We start from the raw sequence: 25,521 nt of genomic DNA, 5'->3' as shown, positions 1-25,521 counted from the left end.
TCCAGAAACACCACAGACACATGTGTCTCTACATTTATGACCCATCACTAATGCACCTGCAGCCGAGAGACAGGCTTATTGTGACATATCATAGACATGTCAGAAGCCACAGGAGAATTTTCACAATCTTTTTCTGTTTTTCGTTGTTTGTCTCTCTCTTTCCCTTTCTGTCTCTTTCCAAACTGCCACATCTTTCCGAATGGCGTGTTTGTTTATCGGGTAACAATGCTGCTATTGGGCAAACAAAATATAAATGCTCTTAAGATGTCCTTGCACTTTTGTTCACAACATAAATTACACTGTTGCACTCACTTTTTCTGCATCAGTCCAAAATTAATGGTTCGAGGTCAGTACGTTACACAGCTTTGTGGTGAATTGTTGCTAATTGAGTGAAAAGTCTCTGAGGGCCAAACGCAGCATTCAGGTATATTTACTCTCAAGTTCTCTGTTAAATCACGTCAACTCTCTGGAGATTTGGAGACAGTTCATGGTGAAATATGCATGAGAACAGCAGCATTAGCGGAAAAGGACTTTTGCTTTTGCTGTCTTCCTTTCACACATTTTGATGAGGGCATGGTTGTACTTGTCAGATGAATTTTTTGAGTGGCACGTCTTGTTTGGGAAGGGTTCCAAAAGGGACGAGAGATTGGGAAAGAAATTCACCAGTCTGCATTCTCTCGCTGTCTTTGTTTTATAGAAGTCTTTTTTCATGCTTTGTGTTTTATTCAGAGAATATACAGAATTTGTTTATGGCTCAATGACATGAGGGTCATTTTTTTCATGTAAATCAATTTATTCAAAAATACAGTAAAAATGCAATTTGTATATAGTGTGCCTTGAAATCATCTTTTAATGTAAAATAATTTTGGCGGTATATAAAGCCGAGAATGTCCTAATGTAGTATAAATGAAAAAAGCTTAATTAAAAAGAATGGAATTCCGTTAAAAACATGTTTAGAAGATATTTAGCAGAACGTCCAAGCTGCTTCCTTTCACTTTTACTTCAGCTGGGACATTTTAGCAAAATTCCGTGTTCCAAAGAAGGAAGGCAGACAAACAGGTTTCAAAAGACTTGAAGCTGAGTAAATGATGAAAGACTTTTTTTTTTTTTCATTTCAGGTGAACTATGCCTTTAAAAACTGAGAGAATCAATGGTTAGTGTGGTTATGTGTTTTCATAGCAAAGCTAACGTCTTTTGCCCCAAAATGTAATCTCATTTTAGGAGATCCATCAGCTTCTCTCACTCTCTTTCTCTCTTTCAACAAAGTTAAAAAAGAAGGAAACTGTGAACAGAGGCGGTATTGATCGAGCTGAGAGAGAGGTCAGAGGTGAATGAAATGTTGATTTGACACCTGGTCGCTGCTCCCTCCCTTTCTGTCTGGAGGGAGGAATGAAGGGTAAATCAAAACAGTGCGAGGCTGAGATCTCTCACAACCATTTAATGTTGGAGTGGGTTGAACTTACTCTTCCGTCCTCAAGCGAATAGCTTTCCATGTACTGTACCAGTCACCGAAGTGTGTTTTTACAAGAGGAGAGGAAGGGAGGGAGGCTTGAATTGATTGCTGGTTAAGTTGATAGACAGTTGGACAAACTACTTGTAACATGAAGAAACAAACTAATGTGAATGATTGTTCATGGCAGTGCAAAATGTATTTAACATACAGTCTTGTGCTTGTAATGTAACTCCAATACTCCAGGGGGCAATAAAGTTATCTTCAAATGTCTGTTCCATTAACCCAGATTTGTTGTTATTCGAGTATACAACTATATTGACTGTTTCACTTACTTGCTCAGCAACTGATGTTCTGCCTTGGGAATAGTTGACGTGAAAGTGACAGCTGACAGCTGACAGTAGAAGACAATTTATACTATTGCTTGCTGTGGACCTCATACGTTACTGTATATTTAATTCGATGCAAATAAAAATGAGGATGTGAGGATAAGTACATTCTGTACAGTTTTCCAGAATCCAGTCAGTCAAGTTTTTAGATTTTTTGATTCATTGGGATGTTTTTAGAAAAATGGCTTTTCAATGTATCGTTGGTTGATTGATTGACACAAAAGTATACAGCCTTATATCCCAATTGAACTGACTGTACAGCTTTATTTTAATTAGAATTGAACTAAAATTGGCTTCTACCCTGACTAAGGTCCATAGCACCCCTTGTGGTGCTGATAAGACTGCAGCAAGTACTTATAAGATGCATTCTGACATCTCAAAATGTAACAACATATGAGTCGAATTTGCACACTTGCTTCATGTATTTACACAAGGTACTTTTTGAGGCTAAAACAGATAGGCTAATACAATATCATAAACATGCTAATGTTAACTGGACAGAGCTTAATGTGTAAACAAATGGAAAATGGATGTAACGGAACAAATAAACCCATAAACCGAGAAAAACAAATAGTACCGATCTTTGTTTTTCTGCTCAGAGGCAGGGTTATGTATTCGGACCTTTGTTTTTCTCATCTGAGATACGTATCCTGAGGTGTGGTTGGGATTAAGTTTGCGTGAGCAGTTTTTCTAACCCTGTTAGGGCTGCATTAAGGAGTGAGTAATCTCTTCACACGCAAGTCCTTGCTCTCTTTCATTAGCCAGCAGTGCTGCCCGGATCTATAGCACTCTGATGCTCCATATGAAACCCAGACCCATCCAATCAATATGCCCCAAGGCTGCAGTGAGGGCAGAGGCTGAGGAGGATGAATCCTAATTTGATGAAATACACATTTTGGATCGCTCCGGATGCTTGCAGGCCTTTGGTAATTGTCGACAAATTCATCTTTAAGGCCGGTAGCTGAGGATTGCTTTCAATTAGGGATGGACCTTCTGTTTAGCTGTTTGTGGACCACTGCTCACCTCTCACCAAGTCTGAGAGAGAAGAAACACTCACACACTCACACTCTGGCAATATAGAGTCTCATCAGGATGTGGTTATTGCTCTGAAAGGTGCATTTATGATTTGGCAGGCTTTAACTGTGAGCAAAGCCAAAGCGGTGCTTCTAACCGTACTAGAGAGTTTAATGGACTCTTAAAATATCCTTGTCTTGTTTGCTTGTCTCATTTTGTCTGCTCAAGTAAAATTGCCTGTGCTTACTTAAATTTTATTGTGTATACGATGACAAGGATCTCTACGGTGTGACATTGATCACTAATAGCTCCACACAGTGTTGGGAAAGCTGCTTTCAAACTGTAATATGCTGTAATGCTAATTGTTGGACAAAATACCTTGTTACTGGAAGCTACATTGTTTTGAAAGCAGCTGGCGTAATGTTATGCTACTCAAAAATATAGTAAAGTTAGTAGTGTTGCCTTTAAAGTGTTCAACTCTGGTGAGTTTGGAAGCAACAGTTTTTTAAATTTTTTTTATTATTGTTGTGCAGAATCTGTACCTTAAAGTTAACATGCAATGCTGGGCTAGATCATGTAACAGTCCAGTTTCTTGGAGCCAAAAAAACAAGACATAGAGGCCATGAATTAAGAATTTGTTCTCATGACTTATTCATTTGTTCCTTCATTTTAGTTGAATCGTGGCCACATTTAACTAAATCGTTCCATGATTTAACAAAACTAAAATGAGGGAATGGATTGGCAGAATGTGGTCAAATTTTAGAGAAATTAAAACAAGGTAACAAATTATTAAAATGTGTACACAATACCGGAATGAATTAATACAGTCTGACCATGATTTGACTAAAACAAGGGAACAAATTAATCTAATTAATCATAATCTTTACGGAAATCTGAGGTTGCGAAAAAAAAAAAAAAAAAGATTTATTAGCAAAAATTGAGTGGGCCACAGCAGAATTTAATTGGGTCTCCAGTGAAATGCCAGTGGTAACTTCTATAAACTGTTTCCATATTTGTCTCTACTGAGTGCTTGTAAACCTCTCAGCAGAATTAAAAATAAATAAAAATCTTGTCTGCTTTAGTCTGGGTGTTTCAAATTCCTTGGTTTAAAGTGTGACTACTTTCATGAAGCTTTTTCGTTTTCGTGAGACAGACAGGTGGTCGTCTCAGGGCGGCTCTATCGTGTTTTGACTGGCATTTATGAAGAATAAAGTGAGTCTGGAAGCGGTTCGGCTTCTGTTTGCAGTGTGATGATCCATTGATTTGCTGTCTTTCTCTTCTGCAGGGACGTACGGACCAGATACAGGGTGGGCGGCAGCTTTTCCTGAGTGTCAGGAGAGAAACCAATCTCCGATCAATATAGCCGACCAAGACACTAAGGTCTCGATGGAGTACCAGGAACTCACACTGGATGGGTTTGATGCAGAGTCATCCAACAAGACATCAATGAAGAATACAGGCAAAACCGGTAAATACACACCGTCAACAAAAAAAAAAAAAGTACATCGGATCATGACATCAAACATAAGGACATATATCAGAATGTCCTGGCTCTTACATAAAAGTGAATGGGGTTTAAAATGGACCATAAAATTACCCGAAAATCTTCTAAAGCTAAGTAATAGCATTGTTTACAGACAAGTATTTAAGTGCCTATTTCTACTTTTATGATTTTATTTTTATTTTTTATAAATATTTAAATACTTTTAGAAAGTTTTTATTAGAGACTGTAAAGGGTGACTGAACATTTTTGTAAGGGAGAGGAAATGGATTTAGGTTTTGTTGCAGGCAGGACTCGAACCTTTATCTCCCATGTGACCACCAGAGCTCAATGCGACAGTAGTGCATGCCAGTGGCTGCATCATGCCTTTGACCACTACAAATTATAGGTTACATTGAGTGGAAGTGTTCAACTCTCATACTTTCAAGCTCTATCAAACTTTTATGGTGTGATCGCCCCCCCTGAACTTTTCACACTCAAATTCAGTTTTCTTGCACCATTAAGCTGTACTGCAGCAGAGCATATTGAGGAAGTAAACACAGACACGAATTGCCCAGCGTTTCCCTCCTTAACATAATCCGTGCAGAGGAAGACAAATGTCCCGCTGTTGTCCCATGAATAATGGAGAGCTGCTCTGCTATTTATAACTGACACATGAGTGTTTTATCAGCGAAATAATCACCTGGAACAGGGCGGCACAATAAACCTACAGACCTGGCACCTCTGAATAATGCATGACTCAATCAATGTTTTAAATCATTTTCTCTATAGATGACTACGACGTCAAGTGACCCTTTACCTTCTCACCTTGAACGAAACACTCATTAGAGATGTCCGGAAAAGGAAATAGTGTGAACAAAGGAAGTTGGAATACTAGCATACTTGCTCACTAGATACTGTGTAGAATATAGTGTACACCAGTGTACAGTGTGTGTTTTTATGGTTTTATGGTTTATAGAATTATATATATATAAAAAATAATAAAAAAACTATTTTCAACTCAATGTGAAACGGATAGATAGATAAATAAACAAATAAATAATAAGTAAGTAATGAATAAATCATTTATTGTAAGCATATGTGACCCTGGAATACAAAACCAGCATGGGTATATTTGTAGCAATAGCCAACAATACATTGTATGAGTCAAAATGATTGATTTTATTTTATGCCAAAAATCATTAGGATATTAAATAAAGATCATGTTCTGTGAAGATATTTTGTAAATTTCCTACCGTAAATATATCTAATCTTAATATTTGATTAGTAATATGTATTGCTAAGAACTTAATTTGGACAACTTTAAAGGTGATTTTCTCAATATTTTGATTTTTTTGCACCCTCAGATTCCAGATTTTCAAATAGTTCTTCAACTTTCAGATGATGAATAATAATATATAATAAATTAAAATGCTTATTAATCCAATTTTGAATAAAGATGCCTTATCTTTAAGCTATCAAATCAGTTTGTTACACTGAAAATGGATGATTAAGTCAAGTACATTGCATTGTGGGGTATAGTATTTCTCTCAGTGAGCTTGGTTCTATTCCATGCATTCTGAAATCACCTACTGTGCACGGTATCCATACTGTATGCGGCAGTAAAAGTAAAAGTAGTATGCTCTTCCAAACATAGAGGTGTTTTTTCAAGTGAGCAAGGGAGTGTGTGTTGTTGGACTGCCCAGTGCACAAGCTTCTCACAGACCCCCGCCAAATTAAACTTAAGAAATTCATGAGATCTTGGGTCCTTGAAGAAACATTTGCATTGATCAAGGATTTGCTGGCAGGCGAGGCCTAGTTTTCGCATGCTGCCGTTCCAAGGTCCTGCTGGCTTAGCCGTCTAATTCCTGCCTGTTTGTTAAAGCTCATGAAGCTCAGAGCTGGAATAACTAATGAAACCCATGCTCCCTCTCATGTCGGATTACGTCAAAGAAATCAACAAAAGACCAAACAACTTAAAGAGGAGTCGAGAGAAGTACAGAGAGCGGCGTTGTTTTTTTCCCAGGCTTGAGAGTGTGCATTTGTGCGAAAGTGTGTCCTGCCGTCTTACTTTTGCCCGTGGCACCTCCGAGTCACTCCACGTTGCTGTGGTGACGGATTCAGACTGCCACCAGTTGATTGCTTCAATATCTCAGCAGTTGGACACTAGCCTGTTTCGGTAAGATTACAAGTGAGGTTTCAGAGGAGCCGTTCTTTTAAATAGGACACAAATCTCTTGTGGCATGCGGCAAGTTAAAAAAATCACTCTGAAATTCAATCAGAAAAGGAAATCTGTCCAACAAAGGCTGTGCTATTTAAGGTCGCACTCATTAATTAAAGTCCGGTCCTAGTGCGAAAGACCAATTTGTGAATCTAAATGCTCTTGGATGGAAGAGCTTTCACTATGGGTTGCCTCTTTTTTTTATGGCTCGGGTTTTATGAAATAACAAAAGGAATCAAAAAAGCAATTTGAAATGGTGTGAGGGGGAAATGTCTTCTCTCAGCCAAATTACTGCTTCATTTGAGACCTGGCCTTCTGAGGACAACAGCAACAGCAGAAAGAAAGTGCATATAATATTCAGCCTATGTCCCTAAGGAAGCTTAATGAATAATCATAAATACTGAAATGAAGTGTCCTCCAGTCATTTCCTTTATTTTCAGTCAGAAATGCATTGGTCCTTGGAAGGCATTTGGTTTTATATGCCAAGAAAGTGGTTTTTATCTCACGGTTTCTCCCTATTTAACCCTCTTCCCTTTTTTCTGTGCCTCACAGTGGCGATCTTCCTGAAGGACGATTATTTTGTGAGAGGAGCCGGGCTACCGGGCCGCTTCAAAGCCGAGAAGGTGGAGTTCCACTGGGGCCAGAGCAATGGTTCCGACGGCTCGGAGCACAGCATCAATGGCAGGAGATTCCCTGTGGAGGTGAGCTCCAACTAATCTCTCTCCAACGTCTGTTCCATATCTAAACAACCCAGCTCCGCAAACTCCCAACTCTGGCCTACTTGCTTTATTTTGCAGGCTATGCTACTTTTTGCAATTGCACTCTTACTTGGGACTTTCTTCTCAAGAACATACAAGCAATGTTTTAACAGCACTATCCATTTCAAATGGCCTAAGATTTGTGGTGCTTCGAGGGTATGTTGCCTTTGAAGTTGTCCCCAATAAAAAAGAGAAAATTCTAGTTTAAAAAGAATCTAATTTCATGGTGCTAAATGCCATGTGGTGTAACCAACAACAAGTAAAAACATATTTCCCTTACAACTTAAATGCATGCACGTCGTAAATGCACAGTAAATATAAGTAAATATATAAATATATTTTTCAAGGTAAAAGATTTTTTGAGTCACACGAAGTGATATTTTACTATATTTGTCATAAAAAGTTTAAGTTATCTGATATTTTAAGAAAATTATTGCATTGATCTTGACATAGACATGGTTTCCTGTTTCTCCATATTGGTTGCATCACATGACAAATATTTTTCAAATATTAATAAGCAGTGAAGAAGTAGGGTTTTGTTCATATATTTAATATTAAAAAATAAAGAATGAAATATCTGTAATATTTAAAATATGTAAAATAATAATGATAATAATAATAAAGATTATGTCAAACTAAATTAATTTCATTCTTTTAATTAAGCTTTTTTTATCTTCGTTAAATAGCAGGTGTAATAAAATGAGATCATTTTTCACTTTATGCCCTCAAAATGAATTTTAATTCATAAATGAAAAACATGTTCATCATAGAAGAGGCGTATTTAAATTAATTGACTGATTTTTAGTGTTTTTTATTATTATTTCATTAATAGCAAAAGAAAAAAATGAGCATCACACCACAGCTCTCAGAAGTCTAAAATGAGCTTTATCTGGACTTTAGTGGTCTTTACATAGAGGGAAGGCAAAAAGAATCATGGAGGAGAGGAAGAACACTTGGCCGTCTCTTATAGAAGCGTGTAAGGGGCGTTCCTGTATTGATTGAATAGGACATTATGGAGACGAGCTCTCTCTTGGGTCTGATCACTGTCTGCTTGTGTCTTTCTTTTTAATTCTGATTTATCATTATGGCTGCCTGGCACCTCTTGTGCACACTTGAAACCGGTTTTATCACCCAGCCTCAAATATGCAAGTGATCGGAGTTTGGCCTGTCTTTCAACATTAAGTGCAATGAATATTGTTTGGTTTGGTGGACGTAGTTTTATTGCCACCCACCCGCCCCACCCTAATTTAGAGAGTAAAATATGTGTTTCGTTGGCCTGCATTAGCATCCCCCATATTGGCAGTTTGATATGGCTTTGTGTGATAATGTCTTTGCAGTACAAATCTCATTGGCACTGAAGTTCTCCTACTGCCTCTTCTTCCAGCTACAGTGTGTAGATGTCGCTTGCTTGAAAAAAGACATTCCAGTAAAAAGGAATTTATTAGACGGACTAAATCTTGTGTTAAATATAAAGCAAATCATAGTATTTTGCTTTAATGGACAGAGATTTGCTGCAGCTGTGAGAGGCCAATGTGCGACAGTGATTTTAGCACATTTAGAAATGATTTTATTCAGAGCCAGATCAAAATGAAAAAAGAACGGAAGCAGAACAATATGACTTTTTTGAGCTTATGATTCTTTTTAGTGAATCAAAACTAAGCAGCACGACCAATATAGTCCAACCACAAGGAATGGCTCTTATTTTTTAGTCCTTTTAATTGAATGAAAAGCAGCATGAGCAGTGTAATATTACCAGTTCCTGAACAAATGACACATATGAGCCATTTTTGTTTGTTTTCGTGACTCTAAATGAAACAGCATGACTATGTAGTCCAATCGATCCCTGACTGAATGACCATTAGGAGCCAATTATTTTTATTGAGTCAAATCCATACAGCATGACCGTGTAGTCCAACTAATGCCAGAACAAATGACTCTTAAGCCAGTTTGAACTTTTAGTTAATCAAAACAATACAGCAAAAAAAAAAAATTCAGAATGACCTGTATGAGCCGGTACTTATTAGTGAATCACATCCATACAACACAACCTTGTACAGTCCAAATGATACCCAAATATATGACTCCAAATCTGTTGATGAACCAGTTCATATTAGTGAATAAAAAGCATGCAGTGCAGCCCGTCTAATCCTACCAATTCCTGAACAACTGACTCTTCTAAGCCATTGCTTTTTAGTGATTTAAACACATACTATCTGCATCTGCAAACATATATCATGTTTCCTTCAAGAAAGCAAGTGATCAGTTAATCAGGTAGCTCCAGAAGATGTTTTATTCAGAGCGACTTTTGGACAGTCTCACTAGAGCGATCTGTGTTTAGGTTTCTCTGATGTCTGTCTGTAGTGTATTTGACTTGTTTGGTCTGTCACATTTAGTGTCTTGTAGTCGATGTGAGTTGAGCCTGAAGCTCAGAGAATGTAGATGAGGCTGCTCTTTTCACTCTGTTACACAATCCTAGACGTACAAAGAAAAAGACAAAGAGACAGACGTGAGAAAGAAGAGTTTGGAACATTACAGAAGCAGCAGAAACAGATAACATGAAGAGAAATGCTAGCGGTAAGGTTAAGAACAAAACCGAATAACAAGACGGAAAAAAGGTCAGAGCTGAAGCGAAGTGTGGCTTATTATGAAGTAGTCTTCACCAGCCAAAACGCTAGCTTACAACCAACACACTCATTAACGAAACTAATTGAGTCAGAAAGCTAATTAAGACTATCAGCAGTGGGGCTGGTGGTTTTCCTGGCGTGACGTCATGTGTTTTGGCCTGTCCTCTCTTCATGAAAGCTCTCAGACCTCAATCCTTCACGCAGCTCTCATAGACAAAAGCGTCACCTGTGGTTTAAAGCCATTTACAAAAACCTACATTAAGCGTAAGTGCTCATTCGGTTTCCTTATAAAGTGGTCATGACATGATTTAGAGGGTGTAGACTGAGAGAAGAGGGCTCATTAAACTGAATTAATTACACTAATTAGAACCACTGAAGAATTATTGAAAGACTAGAGCTGGAGGGTTGTTTGTGGTTGCTTTTGTGTTTCCGTTTCTCTTTGAGGCAGCTTGAAGTCACTTAAAAAAGATACAATATCAATGTTGTGTAGCCATCGACAGCGTCATCTACACAATTTTATAAAACTACAGTACATAATTGTGAATAAAGTTCACACCGAGAAACGTTTTCTGGTTACTTTGTCTATTTTTGCTTCACTAAAAGGAAATAGTTCCAAACTAATTCCAAGCAGAATGACTGTGACGTTTATCCATGCAACACATCGTAGTTGTTTTCTTCATACAGACAATCACTTGTTTCTTTGCTGAGTGAATCAGCACATTTATATGGAGCAGGAAGTGGTAAAGGCCTGTGCAAGCTTTGGAAGTACCGATGGAAGCCATTTACTGCATCTTTGCTTTGATAATATTACTGATAGTATAGTATTTGATAAAAATGCGATTTTCTCAGCTTTTTACTCAAAATTTTTATGAAACCTACCTACAATCAAGTGTTGATAAAAGAAAAACCATTTTGAAGCTAAAATGAAACATTTTTTTGTTTGAAAGTAGAGGGTCTGATCTTTATTTTGATTTATTGCATGTTCAGATATTCATACAACAAAACATTCTGGGGGCCTTGAAAATCTGCAAAAACGCTGGCAGTGGCTGGCAACTTTTTTCAAAAACGCTGGCGGGGAAAGAGTTAAAAACATGTATCTAATCACAGTTTGGTATTTAAATCCATTTCTTAATATTTATTAGGTACTGTAATAAATACCTCCCATGTGTACACCTGGACAGAAGTCATTGGTTTTCAAGACTAAATAAAGAACATTGGAATTCACAGAAGATGCTAAACGCTGCTTTTGTTTGTTATTGATTGTTTGGATCAGTCAGTGTGAGCCAGACGAATTCAGGACTTGTTTATTTCTTTATTCGTTTTTGTTTGTTTCTTATCTTAACAGAATAATATTACAGCTCTGCTTAGATCATCAAACTGAGATTTTGCATACAGATTACTCCTCCACAAAGCATTCTGCATTACTGAGTCGCCCTGGCCCTGTTAACCAAAGAAGTTTTCATGTTTTTGTTTTTGAAGTGAGGCAATTACTTTTGTTTTAGCTGTAGAGTCTACTGGAGACCTGAGGTAATTAAACGCTGCCCCCTGTGGAGGGCTGTTCAGAGCCTGACCGACAGCACTGCTTCTTTTGACGGAGCACCCAGTGGCCCTTGACTTCAATCTGAGAGCTGCCAGATCACTGTCATTATCACGGGGGAGAGCGCTCTCCATCCTTCACTCGTCCGTCAAGCGGACCCTCCAGATGTATGGTAATCCGGGGGCTTCACGGCGTTAACAAAAGGCCCTCCTCTGGAGTGTTTTGTACAGCTAAAAAACAAACTTGAGGGATTTAGGAAAGGAAAACATTGGTCTTTACTGGGATTCCCTGGATAGAAGTACACTTTTTTGGAAGGGAAATATTTATTTTTAAGTCTTTTCTTTAACTTGCAGGAGGTCAAAGCAGTCTTACAGTAATAAACAAGAAAATAGCAGAATCAGTTATCAAAACTCAACTACAGAGACAATTCAGATTCTGCTGTAAAAGACAATAGCGTCATTATTCATCTCCAGTCAGTTCAGTGTTGGAACTAACTTGTCAAATAAAATATACTTGCTAACAAGATGCATGAATTTACAAGCAATTAGCAGTAACCCTGGTTAGTGTCCACTTAAAGCCTTTCAGGAAATCCATGGGAGCTCATGAATATTAATTAGGTGAATGTTATGTCACCTTATCGATATTCATGAATCAGGCTGATATGGTCTATAATATTCACTTCTCAGATCATGGTATTATCAATAGCAGTGTGTGGTGTGTATGATCATCATTGCAGTTACACATAGTTTTAAGTCTGTCTTAAGGTGGTAAATGGAGATTATATAAACATACACACACATTTCAAATGCATTTTTGCATTTACAAGGGTTCTCTAGTTTCTGTAGACATCATATATTTATAATAGAAGCGTACAGTAATGGACCTGTAATCATCAAGTTTTATTCATTACGTATGGATTTCTTGAGAACATTTCTGAGTGGTCTTTTTATGTTATTGTTAGGGATGGCTTGAAGTGGTCGACATTCACAAATGGCCTAATCGAATAGATAATCAAATAGGTTATTTACAGTGTTTAGTTTTTTTATAAGGTGGCTAGAGAATGAATGAATTAGGGGACTTTTCAGAAAAGCATTAGGTGTATCCCATTAAAGGGATAGTTCACCCAAAAATGAAAATTCTGTCAATGATTACTCACCCTCATGTCGTTCCAAACCCATAAGACCTTCCTTCATCTTCGGAACACAGATTAAGATATTTTTTAATTAAATCTGGGACTTTTCTTACCCTGCATAGACAGCAACGCAACTGACACGTTCAAGGCCTAGAAAGGTAGTGAGTACATTGCTGAACCACTGATGTCACATGGACTATTTTAACAATGTCCTCACTATCTTCTGGGCCTTGAACGTGGTAGTTCCAGATTTCATCAAAAATACCTTAATTTGTGTTCCAAAGCTGAACAAAGGTCTTACAGGTTTGTAACTACATGAGGGTGAGTAATTAATGACAGAATTTTCATTTTTGGGTGAACTATCCCTTTAACATAGCAAACTCTCCAAGAAGCTGTGCGATCAAAGCATCGTTTTTGACTAGTCATTCAGAATATGTGGTTTTGCACATAAGTAGTTGGTCGACTCCTAATCAGATGCACTAGATTCTCAGATGATCATTAAAATTCTGAAATGGTTGTGTCAGATAAAGGAGACTAAAATGTGTGCGTTTGTGGGACCTACAGGAACAAGGTTGGGAAGCACTGAGGTAGACTGTGATAAAGACAGAAATTCACCCTTCATGTCTTTCTATTCCTCCTGAAGCGGTTTGCTCACTCACACATGCTAAACAGCCCGAGGAGGTCAGAGAGAGAAAGAGGAAGTGAGGGAGAGAGAGTTGACAGGGTGTGTAAGAGATGAGCTGTGACAGATGTCTGTCAAATGACACTTCTACAGACACCGAAGGCAAAAGAGCAAAGGAACGCAGACTTCAGTTGGTCTTTGGGGAGTTACAGTCAAGCGCCTCCGAGTGGAGGTGTACATATTCACAATAATAAACCCCAGCACCAGCACATCAAGCAGAAACATATTTTTAGGGGTCCAGTACTGAAAGGTTTTTGTTCAGATGTTTCTTATTACTATGATTTTTCTTCCCTGGAAGTGTCTGGGTGTCAGAAATCATAAAGTCAGAGATGGCAAACTTGGTGGAATGATCCCAAATCTCACCCACCACTTAGGTAATCGAAATGACATCCGTCTGCTTTAAGACTTTTAGACCAAGTAGAAACATCTGCCAGCCGGTTGCATCAGCAGTCGACTGAACGAAGGCTCAAGCCGTAAGCGGTAATTCTACTAGGGCTAGCACCCATTTACCGGACCTCCATAAATCGGTTGTGACTAGTGGGTGAACATTACATCACCTGATTAATATTCATGAGACAAGCTGATGAGGTTCATAATCTGCCCCCACCTTCTACATCCCTGATGGCATGTGTTTGATGCATAGCCGGAGCTTTAACTTGAGACAGGATGTGAGATCAAGCATTAGATCATGTGCAAAAGTATGTTTGCACTTCACAAATTACATTCATCTGCCTGGAGGTAGTGCTATTTTAAGAACATTTACATTTTTGCTTATTTCTCAAGAACCAAAAGGACTACAATCAAAATCTCTTTTGCCTCTGATTCCCTAAATGTGATTTTCATTTGTGGTGTAAAAATTAATGTCTTTTGTCAAATGATAATGTTTATCATGCTTCATCCTGCCCCCAAATTTATATAATATTTTGTTTTCAAAAGACTGGTCAGAAATTGCTATTATTTTATTAAAATAATCATAATAATCTGCATTTGTTTTTGTAAAAAAAAGTGTATTTATTTATATGTGTGATTAGCGCAACTTTTTTCAACATTGGTAATAATAATCAGAATCAGCACATTAGGATGATTTCTGAAGGATCATGTGACACTGAAGATTGAAGTACTAATGCTGAAAATTCAGCTTTGCATCACAGGAATAAACTGCATTGTAAAATATATTTTAAATTAGAAAATGGTTATTTTAAATTGTAATGATATTGCGCACTATTGCTTTTTTTACTGTATTTTTGATCAAATAAATTCAGCCTTGTTAAGCGTAAGATATTTTCAAAAACATTAATATACATTAAAACTCAGATAATATTGTGATATTATGCGTTAGTAGAATCTATGGTATGTCTGGTATTTATTTAGTATGGTACTGTATTTATTTTTGTAAAAAAAAAAAGAAAAGAATGTTGTCTCTATAATATCAGCCATGAAAATGTTCACACGTAGTATAAATGGGCTTTTTATACATAAAAAAAATATATAGCTGAATTTAAAGTTTAGAAAGAGTACACTTTGGAAAGGATATTTTTGTATTTGTATAAGGGGACGTTTTTTGGCGTCAAATAGATTGAGTTGTACAAAGTATTTAAAAAAAATTTTTGGCAAATATGAGACCATGAGATATTCAAATGTGGCCCATATTAAGCAATGCAGGCCAAACAGTTACACTAACCCTAATAATTGCCACTTAGTCAGACTTCACGTTTATAACTCCATCTGCAAAGCCAGAATCCAGACGTTGAATTTCCTAAAAATCCACGCTAATATATTTCCCAAGAGTCTTTCCTGTTCTGGTGGCTCAGGTCTTGGTTTTTTCGTGACAGATGAAGGCAGCAACAGCTTTGCACAACGTCTACCTACACTCCCATGAATACACATGAGGCAAGCCATTGGCGTTTCACTGCAAAATGCCGCACTCATTTTCTCAGAGTCATCTTGATGAATGATTTATGATTTACAAGGCCTGCCATTTAGTAATTGTTCTCTAATAAGACCGCTGAATGGCATGATTAAGTGCAGCCCTGCTGCGTTCAGGCCGGCTGTTTTAACTGTAAATCTCCATTTAGTATGCCAGTCACATTCAGAGAGGCATAGGATCTTCAATCAGGCGGGCATCAGCCTCCATGCAGCATTTATCCTGATAACACTTATATTGCTGTCTGAGATCACACACACTCACTCACGCTTTAGCGTGGCTAAAGGCCCGTTATTTCCTCATGAATAAGTTAGGCGCCACAAAAATCGACTCCTCACGCATTTCGTCTATTAATCTTTAACCCGTGTCTTTTTCTGCGTGTCGAAATCCGAGATGACAGTCACACAGAGGTCGCCGTCACTACTCAGAACAAATGCTATTATAACATTTAAATCACCCAAATAAATAATGGCAGAATAATATTCAAACTGGCTCCCAGAGTTTGGAGGGCGATACAGCGGGTCACAGTGATCTAGATGTATTTTGATAGAATTGGATCGCCCGTCATTCACAAAGCTGTACACATTCCCTACACATTGCATGTTTACTTAATTTTTTATTTTTTTTGGATTATTTAATTATGCTTTCGGCGACTGATAAGAATTGAATACTCTCAGCTCTGCTTAAAGAGATACCAAGAAAGCTTAAAAAAAAAAAAAACTGTTTAACCAAGAAGACATTTCTATAAATTATTTAATCATTTATGTTGTTCCAAACATGTGATTTTTGTTGAACACAAAAGGAGATGTTTTCCAGAATGTCCATGCTGCACATCCAATGAAAGTGAATGGTGACCAGGGGCTGTCAAGCTTCAAAAAAAGAAGAAAAATATACATAACAGTATTCTATAGTCTTCTAAAGTCGTACATTTGTGAGAAACAGTGCAAATTTTCTTTCTTTTTTTTCTGCCACAGCTATCACATCGTATTTGCATGATTTGAAAATTATTTGAAAACCAGTGCTACTGTAATATCATTGAGATGCTATTTTTTTTCATATTTTAAATATAATATTTTATTTCAGAAGTTTCTGTTTTCATTCAATTCAGTTTCATTAATTTTGTTGTGTTTTTGTCATTTAATGTAACTTTTTTATATTATTATTATTATTTTTAGTTTAGTTATCTATAATGACCTTGGTTCATATTCAAATACAGTGGTTGCAATTGGTTGCAAAATACTTTAACAACAATGATGTTTGGCATTATTGTTTTAGATGTAGAACCTGGCACGATGTCATATTAATAAATGCAAACATGAATGGCATTTGAGATGACATGATGACAATTTTAAGGCAACCAGCTTCAGCAGATTTTTGAGTTTGCTCAACTTATTTTTGTGGGAGATTCTCAAATTTGTGTTGTATAAACTTAAAACAACAAGTTGAAAACTCAAAAATCTGCTGAAGCTGGTTGCCTTAAAATTTTAAGTTGGCTCAACTTTTTTTTTTACAGTGAATGAATAATTACTTATTTTAAATGTCATTATATGGCTTCATAAGGCTTATATAAAATATAGCTTTTATGGTGCTTTTTGTTTAATATTTATTTACTTAACTTTTTTGTAAGCCTGCGAGTCCCTGGTCAGTATTCAGTTTCATTGTATGGAAAAGAGCACCTTGAACATTCTTTAAAACATCTTGTTTTTGTTCTCTAAGGAAACAAAGAAAGCCATATGAGTTCAGAATGACGTTACTGGGAGTAAACTGTCAAAATCTTCATTTTTGCTCCAAATGTTTCCTACACTTTATTAAATCCATTCCGTAGAATTTCCTCCAAAACGCAGCAGAAAATAACTTGGTATGTGAGCGTTATTTCCGAAGGTTTCCTGGATTGATAGAGTCTGTGTTGTAGCCAGGGGCGTCGAGCGCGGTGATGAAATTTGGGGTTGTTGTCTGTGTTTCTCTTATCGTCGACGCAGCCCGAATTTAAAACTGCAGAGGGGAGGAAGGTCAGGTAAGCCGCTGGATTGTGGGATACGGTGCTTAGGTGGTCAGCATTCCATTTAATCACGGCCGAACCCTCTGTCCAGCCGGCTCGATGATAAACGCACACACCGGCTTCTACGAGAGCGAGAGAGAGGCTCTCACTGAGGCCTTTGTCCACCTGCGCCGATAAGAGAAGCACAAAGTAAATTAACACATGTGATGGGGGGCACAGAAGCCAACACACACCGCTGTGGGTATCAGAGATAAGACGTGGCATTGATGAATTGAATTTTATTTCCCATCAGCACTTGCAGTCGGTGCAATAGAAAGCGCATTCCAAAATATTACCTGATGCAAAGATAGGCGAAAAGAGAGAACGCGACCGGGAACAAGCCACACAAGCGATAGAAATGAGCATAGGTTTCCTCAAGTACAGGCATGTCTACTGTTACAGTGCTTTCACTGTCAGCGTTTCTTTTCATTTCCTTTTTTTTATTGAAAATTGACCTGACAAAGCAGCCGTCGTCCTTTTTTTCCCTTCTCTTTGTGGGGTTTGCAGGCCTGCAATAACCAAAAACCCTCTGCTAAATGTCTAAAGCGTTATCAGCTCCGACACAGAATATGCAGACACGGGAACTTCGGGTTTATTGAATAGTCCGAAAAGCAAAAAGTCTAACAAACTAAATTACAACAAGGCGTTTTAGCTGAGATAACACGTATTCTCGTAACGGTGGCCTGCTAACCTTTTGAAAGCTGCATCTGGGTGTCTTCTGTGGCGGGGTTGTGCCGTGAAAAATCATCGTTATGGTGCTGACACCTCCTAATGTCTAAATACCAGCTGGTGCACAAGGGGAAACACAAATGTAATGGAACAACGCATCCCAACAGGCAAAGTGTCATCTCGGATTTTGTATTAATTCGTAAATATTTTACAACACGCCGTTGTGCGCTCGCTTCAGCCTCTTGGGCGAATCACGAGGTCGCTACTTTTGAGTAACATGCCTTCTGCTGGACTGATGGCTTGTTCTTGTATTTGCAGGAGTAAAGTCCAGTAACCATGCTTTTGAAACATTATCGCTTGAGTTCACTGGTTTTGAAGATTATTTTATGGGATCGAACACTAAATGGTCAGCTGGTAGGTGGAATTTTCTCGAAATCGTGAACTGAGCAACTGAATTTCATGAAAGAGTACCATAAAAAAACAATATAAAACACAGAAAACATATTGTTTTTGATGGCTGGATGAAAAACAAACATACTGTACGGCATGTTCTGTGTAGTCCAAAGCATGAACAGATGACTCATAGGAGTCTTTTAACCTTCTTGTTGTGTGCAGGTCATTTTGACCCAGAGAGGAGTTTTTAAATGAACATTTCCAAAGTGAGCCCCAAATAATGCACTTTTCACTCAAAACTGGTGGGTAAGCTCAGTTCAGTCGGGTCTAGGACCAATCACAAGAAAACAAATCCTGTGCTAAAAGAAGACAAGTTCACAAAAAGTCCAAGAATTGCGGAAAATGTAGCATAATGAATGGCTTACAAGCAATTTTAGATAAAAGGTTTACAGCACGGCACAAAGGTTAAAGAAATTGGTCAAAAAGACTCACAGAAAAACTGGCTTGAATCAGTCTGATGAATCATTTTCTGAGTATATCGGAATGATTGCTGAATTATTATTACTCACTAACTTAACTACGTTTATATGACAATTTATAGTTAAAGAGGTGCAAGAATTTTGTTCTCATTAGTGGTAATTAAATGGTTATTCAAAATTGTATTAATTTATTTATATTTGCAGCTTTGTTAATATTTTGAATTCGCCTTTACTTTTTCATTTCCAACATTATTATTTGTTTTTTTATCTGGCTCTTCTGGCTCTTCCTTGTTTAGCCAGGGTAAGATAACATACACACACACACACACACATACACATGCACAAAGCAGTGCACAGTTAAATATGGAATGAAAAGAGGAATCCATTTCACAGCATGCACGCATTTATGGGGGGAAAAAAACCATGGAGCTTAAACATTGTAAGCATTATTCAAGTGGAAAACGATTTTCCACTTCAACAATGTTAATGCACTATAATGACATGTCATAAATTCCCAATGTTGTTCATTCGCACAAGGCCCAAAGTAATGACTTAAAAACAAATTAGCACAGAAACCTCAACACAAACCATATATATTTTCTGACATTAAGTGAGTTTATATCACATTTTCCCAGTGTTCCAACTCTGCAAAAGCTGGATTCATGCCATAAATTAGTTATTTTTCACTGTAATGCATTATGGTACGTGCTTTCCTTCTCTGTCGCTGAACAGCATCCTATAAAATCTTAACTGATTCATGCCGTGCCATTGTTTTCAATCTTTGTATTTTTATTGCCCTTCCAAGAAAAGGGGCACATCCAATTCCTGACATAATGTTATATTTTCCTCTCTGCCTCCTCTGACACTGAAAAACACATCCATTCTTTAAAAGCCATGTGAAACCTGGAGGGCAAATAGATGTTGTCCCAGTTCTTTGCTTTGCTAGATACCATTTTTGATAATCTTGCCGTAGATCCCATCCCCTCCTGCCTTTCTTTGCTCAAAAACACTGTTCCCGTATTTTATGAAGAGATGTAATACCCGTGAAATGGGAAATAAAAGGCACATGACACTTTTACAGATCTCAGGGCGTCTCTGTTGCTCTTTCATTTTCTGGGGAGAAGGATGAGAAGAAAATAATTTCTATCCGTTTCTCTCTCTCTGCGACATCGTGTGGCCTTGATGCATGGTTTAAAAAGCTCTGGCGCTGGGCGAGAATTGAGGGACGGTTCATTAGAAGGTCAAAGCACTTCCCAGGCAGTCACGAAGCTGTGAACTCGTACAGTAAAATCTATATTCTTGATCATTCTCTGACCCCTGTAAGGTGCTCTTTAAGATGGTTTGGTTGTTTATAGAGAGAGTTGCGCTTTTGATGAAGAAGAGCAAACGAGGAATACTGCTCATTCAGTCATTTTGTGAGGTTACAGGACTGCATGGCAAAACTACACTTCCCATCATTCTTTGCAGCAGAAGGATAAGATGAATAGATAAAGCATCAATTATAGACTTAATGTGCATCATTTGATCTTCATTTTATTATTTGTGTGCTAACATAGCTTAATATCTTTGTTGGTGAGTCAAAAAGAGCAAGAAACATGAAACAGCCCAATGTTTACATTTTTACTTCAGCCAGATAAAAAAAAATATATGTATATTTATATATATATATATATATATATATATATATAAATATTTAAAAAGAAAATCACTTGAACACATCACATTGTGGAAAAAGCATTTGTCAAATCATCTCATTTAGCTTTCTTAACTGAATTGCAAATACCGAACTCATGAAGCACAACCATTCAACCCTGTTACCCAGATTATTGTGAGAAAATGATCAAACAAAAATGTATCAGTACTACAAAATATTATTTATATATTATTATAAATAATATTAAAGGTAATATTTGGTGTTAATAAACTAGCTCTGAGTGACAGATTATTTTATGCTAAATTTGTAATGTTGTTGCTTGCTGTTTTGTTTTGTATTATTATTATTTATTTATTTTTATTATTTATGTGTGTGTGTGTGTGTGTGTGTGTGTGTGTTTCAAATACTGTAGTGTTGACTGACCCCATCAAGCACAACCATTCAACCCTGTTACCCATATTATTGTGAGGAACAAATTATCAAATATTTTTTTCTCTAATGTATGGGATTATAAATGAATATAAATTAACTTAAAATATATTATTAAAATAATATAAATTAATAATATTGTTGACAGCCTATTGTAGGCAAAATTTTGGCAGTTTTCTTTATATATATCGCCACATCGAATCAAATGTCCCACCCTGTTAAACAGCTTTGATCTCCTGTATTCTTTGTGTGATTTTTGTCACATACTATTTGTGCTGGTCATGTTAATTAGCCTTGTGCTGTTTAATACAAACATAAATACACGCTCCTGCCGTTTGGTTTGTCCTCACTGCACACATACTACACATTGGGTCCTGCTCTATAAAGCAATAGGTTTTTCCTCATGTCTGTCCTTGTGAATGTCAGTGTGATGTGTGTGCGTGCACCTCCAACCGTGGGACCTGGAGAGATGTCAATACAGGATAAATTCAATTTGGCAAAGTGTGGTGTGCACAGTGCATTCTTTAGAGACAAAGCCCAGGGAGGAATAACAGGCCTCGTCTGAGGTAAAACTCCCAGGTTGGCTCTTTGGGATTCAGAAGAAGCTTGGCACTATTACCATTTATATTACAGGTATTAGAGGCTGTCTGCTTGCACCCTGCCCTCTCCCATCCTGAACTTGACAATAAACTCCACAAGACCGTTTCAGAATGTCTGCACGCTGCGGGTGGCAAGATTGTTTCTGATTCAGAAAAGAGAGTGTTTTTTTTTTTCCTTTTCCTTTATAGTTTGGTTCAAAGGGTGTGTGGCTTTACACACCTTAAAGGATATTAAAATTGAAACAGGAATTGGGGATCAGACAAAAACCACCATATGGAAATTATTGGAGATCCAATTCATCTGGATTGTTCAGCCGAGGATTTGCTCAAGAAGACCACATCTAACATAACATACACTAACATAAAATTAACCTAGCATGACAAATAGCTCGTTTGAAAAAAAAAAGAATATGCCTCTCATATGGACTAAAATATAGTGCTGTGTGAGATCACAATATACAGTAAGGCACACATTGATATGCATTTCTTATCTGTAATTTAATGCACAAATAATTGAGCACTGTGTATTTTTACCAGAAAAGAGGCGCCGGTTTTGTGTTAGTTGGAAAAGTACAAATGAAAATGGATCACATTTGTACAATGTGCATGAAATAAATTATTTTTTTACATTTTGCTATTTATGTGCTGCTGACGTTCACCCTTGCCATATTCACATTCTTGCACATGGAGATTTAAAAGATTTTAAAGGAGATTTTTTTTTTTGTTCAGTTTAGGAATGAATGATAGACCTGTTGCAATTCATTTATTTTGACAGCTAATAGAATGTTAAACATTCAGCGCTCACAGGGGGGAAACTTTTTTTCAGTCACAGTTACAAACTGTATATATTATCAATATTATTATTCATATATTTATATATTATTATTCATATATTTAATTACTTAAAATGTAACATAGGTGTTACCCTACCACGATGTGCTCAACCCTGTTACTGCGTGATTATCCCCATTTTCACAAAGCATGTAACTAATTTCTTAAAATAAGTTACCCCTTTAGTAGTAATTTGCAGTATGGCAAATTATAATTTTTTTCAGTTTTTGTAAATGTTGGTTCGTTCAACCCTGTTACCTTATTTATTGTAAGAATGTATTCTTAAGTGGCTACTCATTTACTTTTAGCTAATGTTTAATTGTTTTTATAAAATTAAATCATGCAAATGATGGTCAAAACTCTATTTAAACTTCCTAACTTTTGGTAACAGAGTTGCTTATCTGGTAACATAATTGCCTAATTATTCATTCGAAAATGAATTTTGACTAACAGTTTCTTATGGTTAAATTAACACATCTTTTGAATTATATGTGTAAAAAAAAAATTTTCATTCTTTTTTCTGAGTTTATTTTTAAGAGTTACAGCCACTATTTTGTACCCTTTTTTCGTGAAAATGCCCAATAAGAGCAAACAGATATAAAGTAAAGGAGGAATGATGTTGGAGCTGTGGAGCGGACATTCGGTCAGCGAGAGCAAGGACTGATGGGAAATCTTTAGGCTCAGCTCCCTGCGGACCGCAGTGCTCATTTATCTCCTTTGCTTTCTCACGGTGACGGCCGTTGTTTTAAAGGGATAAAGTGCCGAAATCGATATATGTGTCCCGTCACTCAAATTCAGCACTAAGAGGAATGGATCAGCTAGGGTGTGTTTGTGTGTGTGTGTGTGTCTGTGTGTGTGTAACCATGCCACCTCGAGAGCATATGGAATATTTATTATGATGATCCATTAACTTGTCACCTACCAGCTGATATGATTAATTACACATGCATTAGACTTGAGTTCTTGTTGCATTCTTAATGTCATGCTTTCTGCTGTTAAATATGTGATGAGAAAGATAAAGATAGGTGTGTTCTCGTTTCTCCGAACATCTAACAAAACAAACTTTAGAGAACTGTTTGTGACCTTGATTCCTTTGTACATTGTAGCAAAATAGCCGAAGCGTCTCTTTGGCTGCACCAGTTATTTCAAGTGAGCATTATTGTCTTCTGGGGTCAAACTTCTGGTTGATCTTGTGCAAGACCATCTCTCATTTCTCCACACATGTAACAAAACAGATTTTAGCAAGTCGTTTGTGACCTTGCTCATTAGCTCAAGGGTTTGATTGCTGGTGAGCAATATCTTCTTCTGAGGTTATACCTTTTAGTTGGTCTTTGTGTTTAAAACTGTCCCGATATCGACATAATTAACATCCGAGACAGCGCGGGAGTTGATTTGAATAGCACAAGGGTCCGTGAGACAAATAGACTAGAGCTTGTGCACTCATCCAGAACGTGTTGCATGTAGACGCGCTCTGCCACCTGCATTGTAATGCGGCCCAGTCCCAAAGAGGAAGTGCCAGTTTGTCAATACTTCATTTGCTCTTTGATTTTGAAAACTTGAGCCAGTCGCCTTTGTGCAAACACAATGTCCACTTCAGACAAGGTTTAGTGCTCTTAATGACAGGTAATTCTCTGGGTTATATTATTTCTGGTATTCATTTATTATTTCTAATTCAAAACCCTGTTGACCTTGATGGATGACTGAGCTGCAAACAAACACCGGGGACACAGATTGAGTCTTTTATAAAACAAAAGCTAAATTAATTCAGCAGCGATGGCTAATTGGCTCCTGTTTGAATTGAGAGGCAGGTCAATATGTTTGCACAGGAAGACAGAAACAGTTTGCACAAGAGAGAAAAACCCTGCCAATCCCAGAAATCCGCTTCTCTGTGAGCCAAAACGAGACGCTCCTGATTGGTTTATAATTAGCGGGTCAAAGGACACTTCCTCACCACTCTTTGAACTTCTGAAGAGCCATTGATGGTCTTGTAGCAATGGGGAGCCAACAGCCAAAGGGAAGCGTAGTCCTAGACACTGACCTTGACCCTGATGGGAATGTGAGCAGAAAGGACATAAAGACCTCATGTGGTTCGGAGAAAGAGGTAGTTGTAGTCATTTTGGGAGATTTGAAGCGATTCCCGCATTGAAGAACAGCAGGGCTTCCGCATTCAAAGCCTCTCTGACGGCAGACAGGCTTGTTTAGGTGTTGTCCGTCGTCGGCTCGGTTCTCGGCAGGGTTACCTTGCGTGTTTTTCCGAAACAAAAAACATAAGAAACCAAGTTGAGCCTCCCCTGAGGTGATGATGCCTGTTTTTTCCCTTCGTCCTCCATTTGGTGTAAGGAGAATTGCATTCTCTCCTCAGGAGAAGATCCTGGATGAATCCATTTGTTTACCTCGGGCCCTGTTGGCTTTGTGAATGTTGATGCTGTGGAAACCCCCTCAGAGTTGTTGCAAGGACAACTTATCAGAGGTTCGATTCACCTTGCAGTCGTGTTTTCTTGTTTATAAAGTCATATTCCCATGTATCTCATACATTTAACTATCGATGAATCCTTTTTTCTTGCCAAGTTTTTTCTTGTCCACTCTGTTAGGAAAACATCCCACATGTAAATGTGACCAACCATAGTTAGCTTTTTGGGGTTTTTGCACCGGAGGAATCTTTTCATAGTTCCTAGAACTATTGGCGGAAGTACCCGCTTTTTGGCATGTTCGCACCACAGGAACTTGGAATGGTTTTAACTCTAGGAACTCCGTTGGGGGAACTAAATTAGCTCCTACTTCAGAATAGGGACTAAAACAGTTCTGTAAGAACTACCTGTGCTATAAGCAAACGCTGATTGGCCAAACACATACGAAACACCGGCTATCCAGCATTTTTTAAAAGCCATGTAAAAATATTTACTCCACGAACATGGAAAACAGCGATAACGGTATTTAACAGCCTCGATGATACGTAACACAGCAAGTTGTCATAAATTTCATCTCATAGCCCAACTTTTTGCTCTTTCAATCACGTAAATTGTAGGGCTGCCCTCGACTAAAGATTTTTCTGGTCGACTATATTATTAACTTTATTAATAAACCATTTAAATCATTATAATGAGCCTTTAATTGCCTACATAGCCTAATAATCTCTCAAGCGCACGCATAAAGCTTGCCAAAGCACACCGACAGAAGTAATGATTATGAATGTTTCAGGGAAAAACAGTAAGGAGACT

General features: G+C 37.5%; 1 protein-coding gene across 4 annotated transcripts in view; it reads left to right on the top strand.

Annotated features, from left to right (window-relative positions):
- The window catches only part of ptprga (protein tyrosine phosphatase receptor type Ga), a 251,466-nt gene that overhangs the window by 144,660 nt on the left and 81,285 nt on the right, over nt 1–25,521 (top strand). For all 4 annotated transcript variants that reach the window (XM_058790918.1, XM_058790916.1, XM_058790915.1 and 1 more), the window contains exons 3-4: nt 4,139–4,321; nt 7,107–7,255. In XM_058790918.1, coding sequence (XP_058646901.1) covers nt 4,139–4,321; nt 7,107–7,255 — 332 coding nt within the window. The remainder of the gene's footprint in view (nt 1–4,138; nt 4,322–7,106; nt 7,256–25,521) is intronic.

This window comes from Onychostoma macrolepis, chromosome 11, assembly GCF_012432095.1.
Source record: "Onychostoma macrolepis isolate SWU-2019 chromosome 11, ASM1243209v1, whole genome shotgun sequence".
NCBI classification, from domain to species: domain Eukaryota; kingdom Metazoa; phylum Chordata; class Actinopteri; order Cypriniformes; family Cyprinidae; genus Onychostoma; species Onychostoma macrolepis.
Note: the sequence above shows the minus strand (reverse complement) of the source record. Positions and strands in the feature narration are given on the sequence as shown.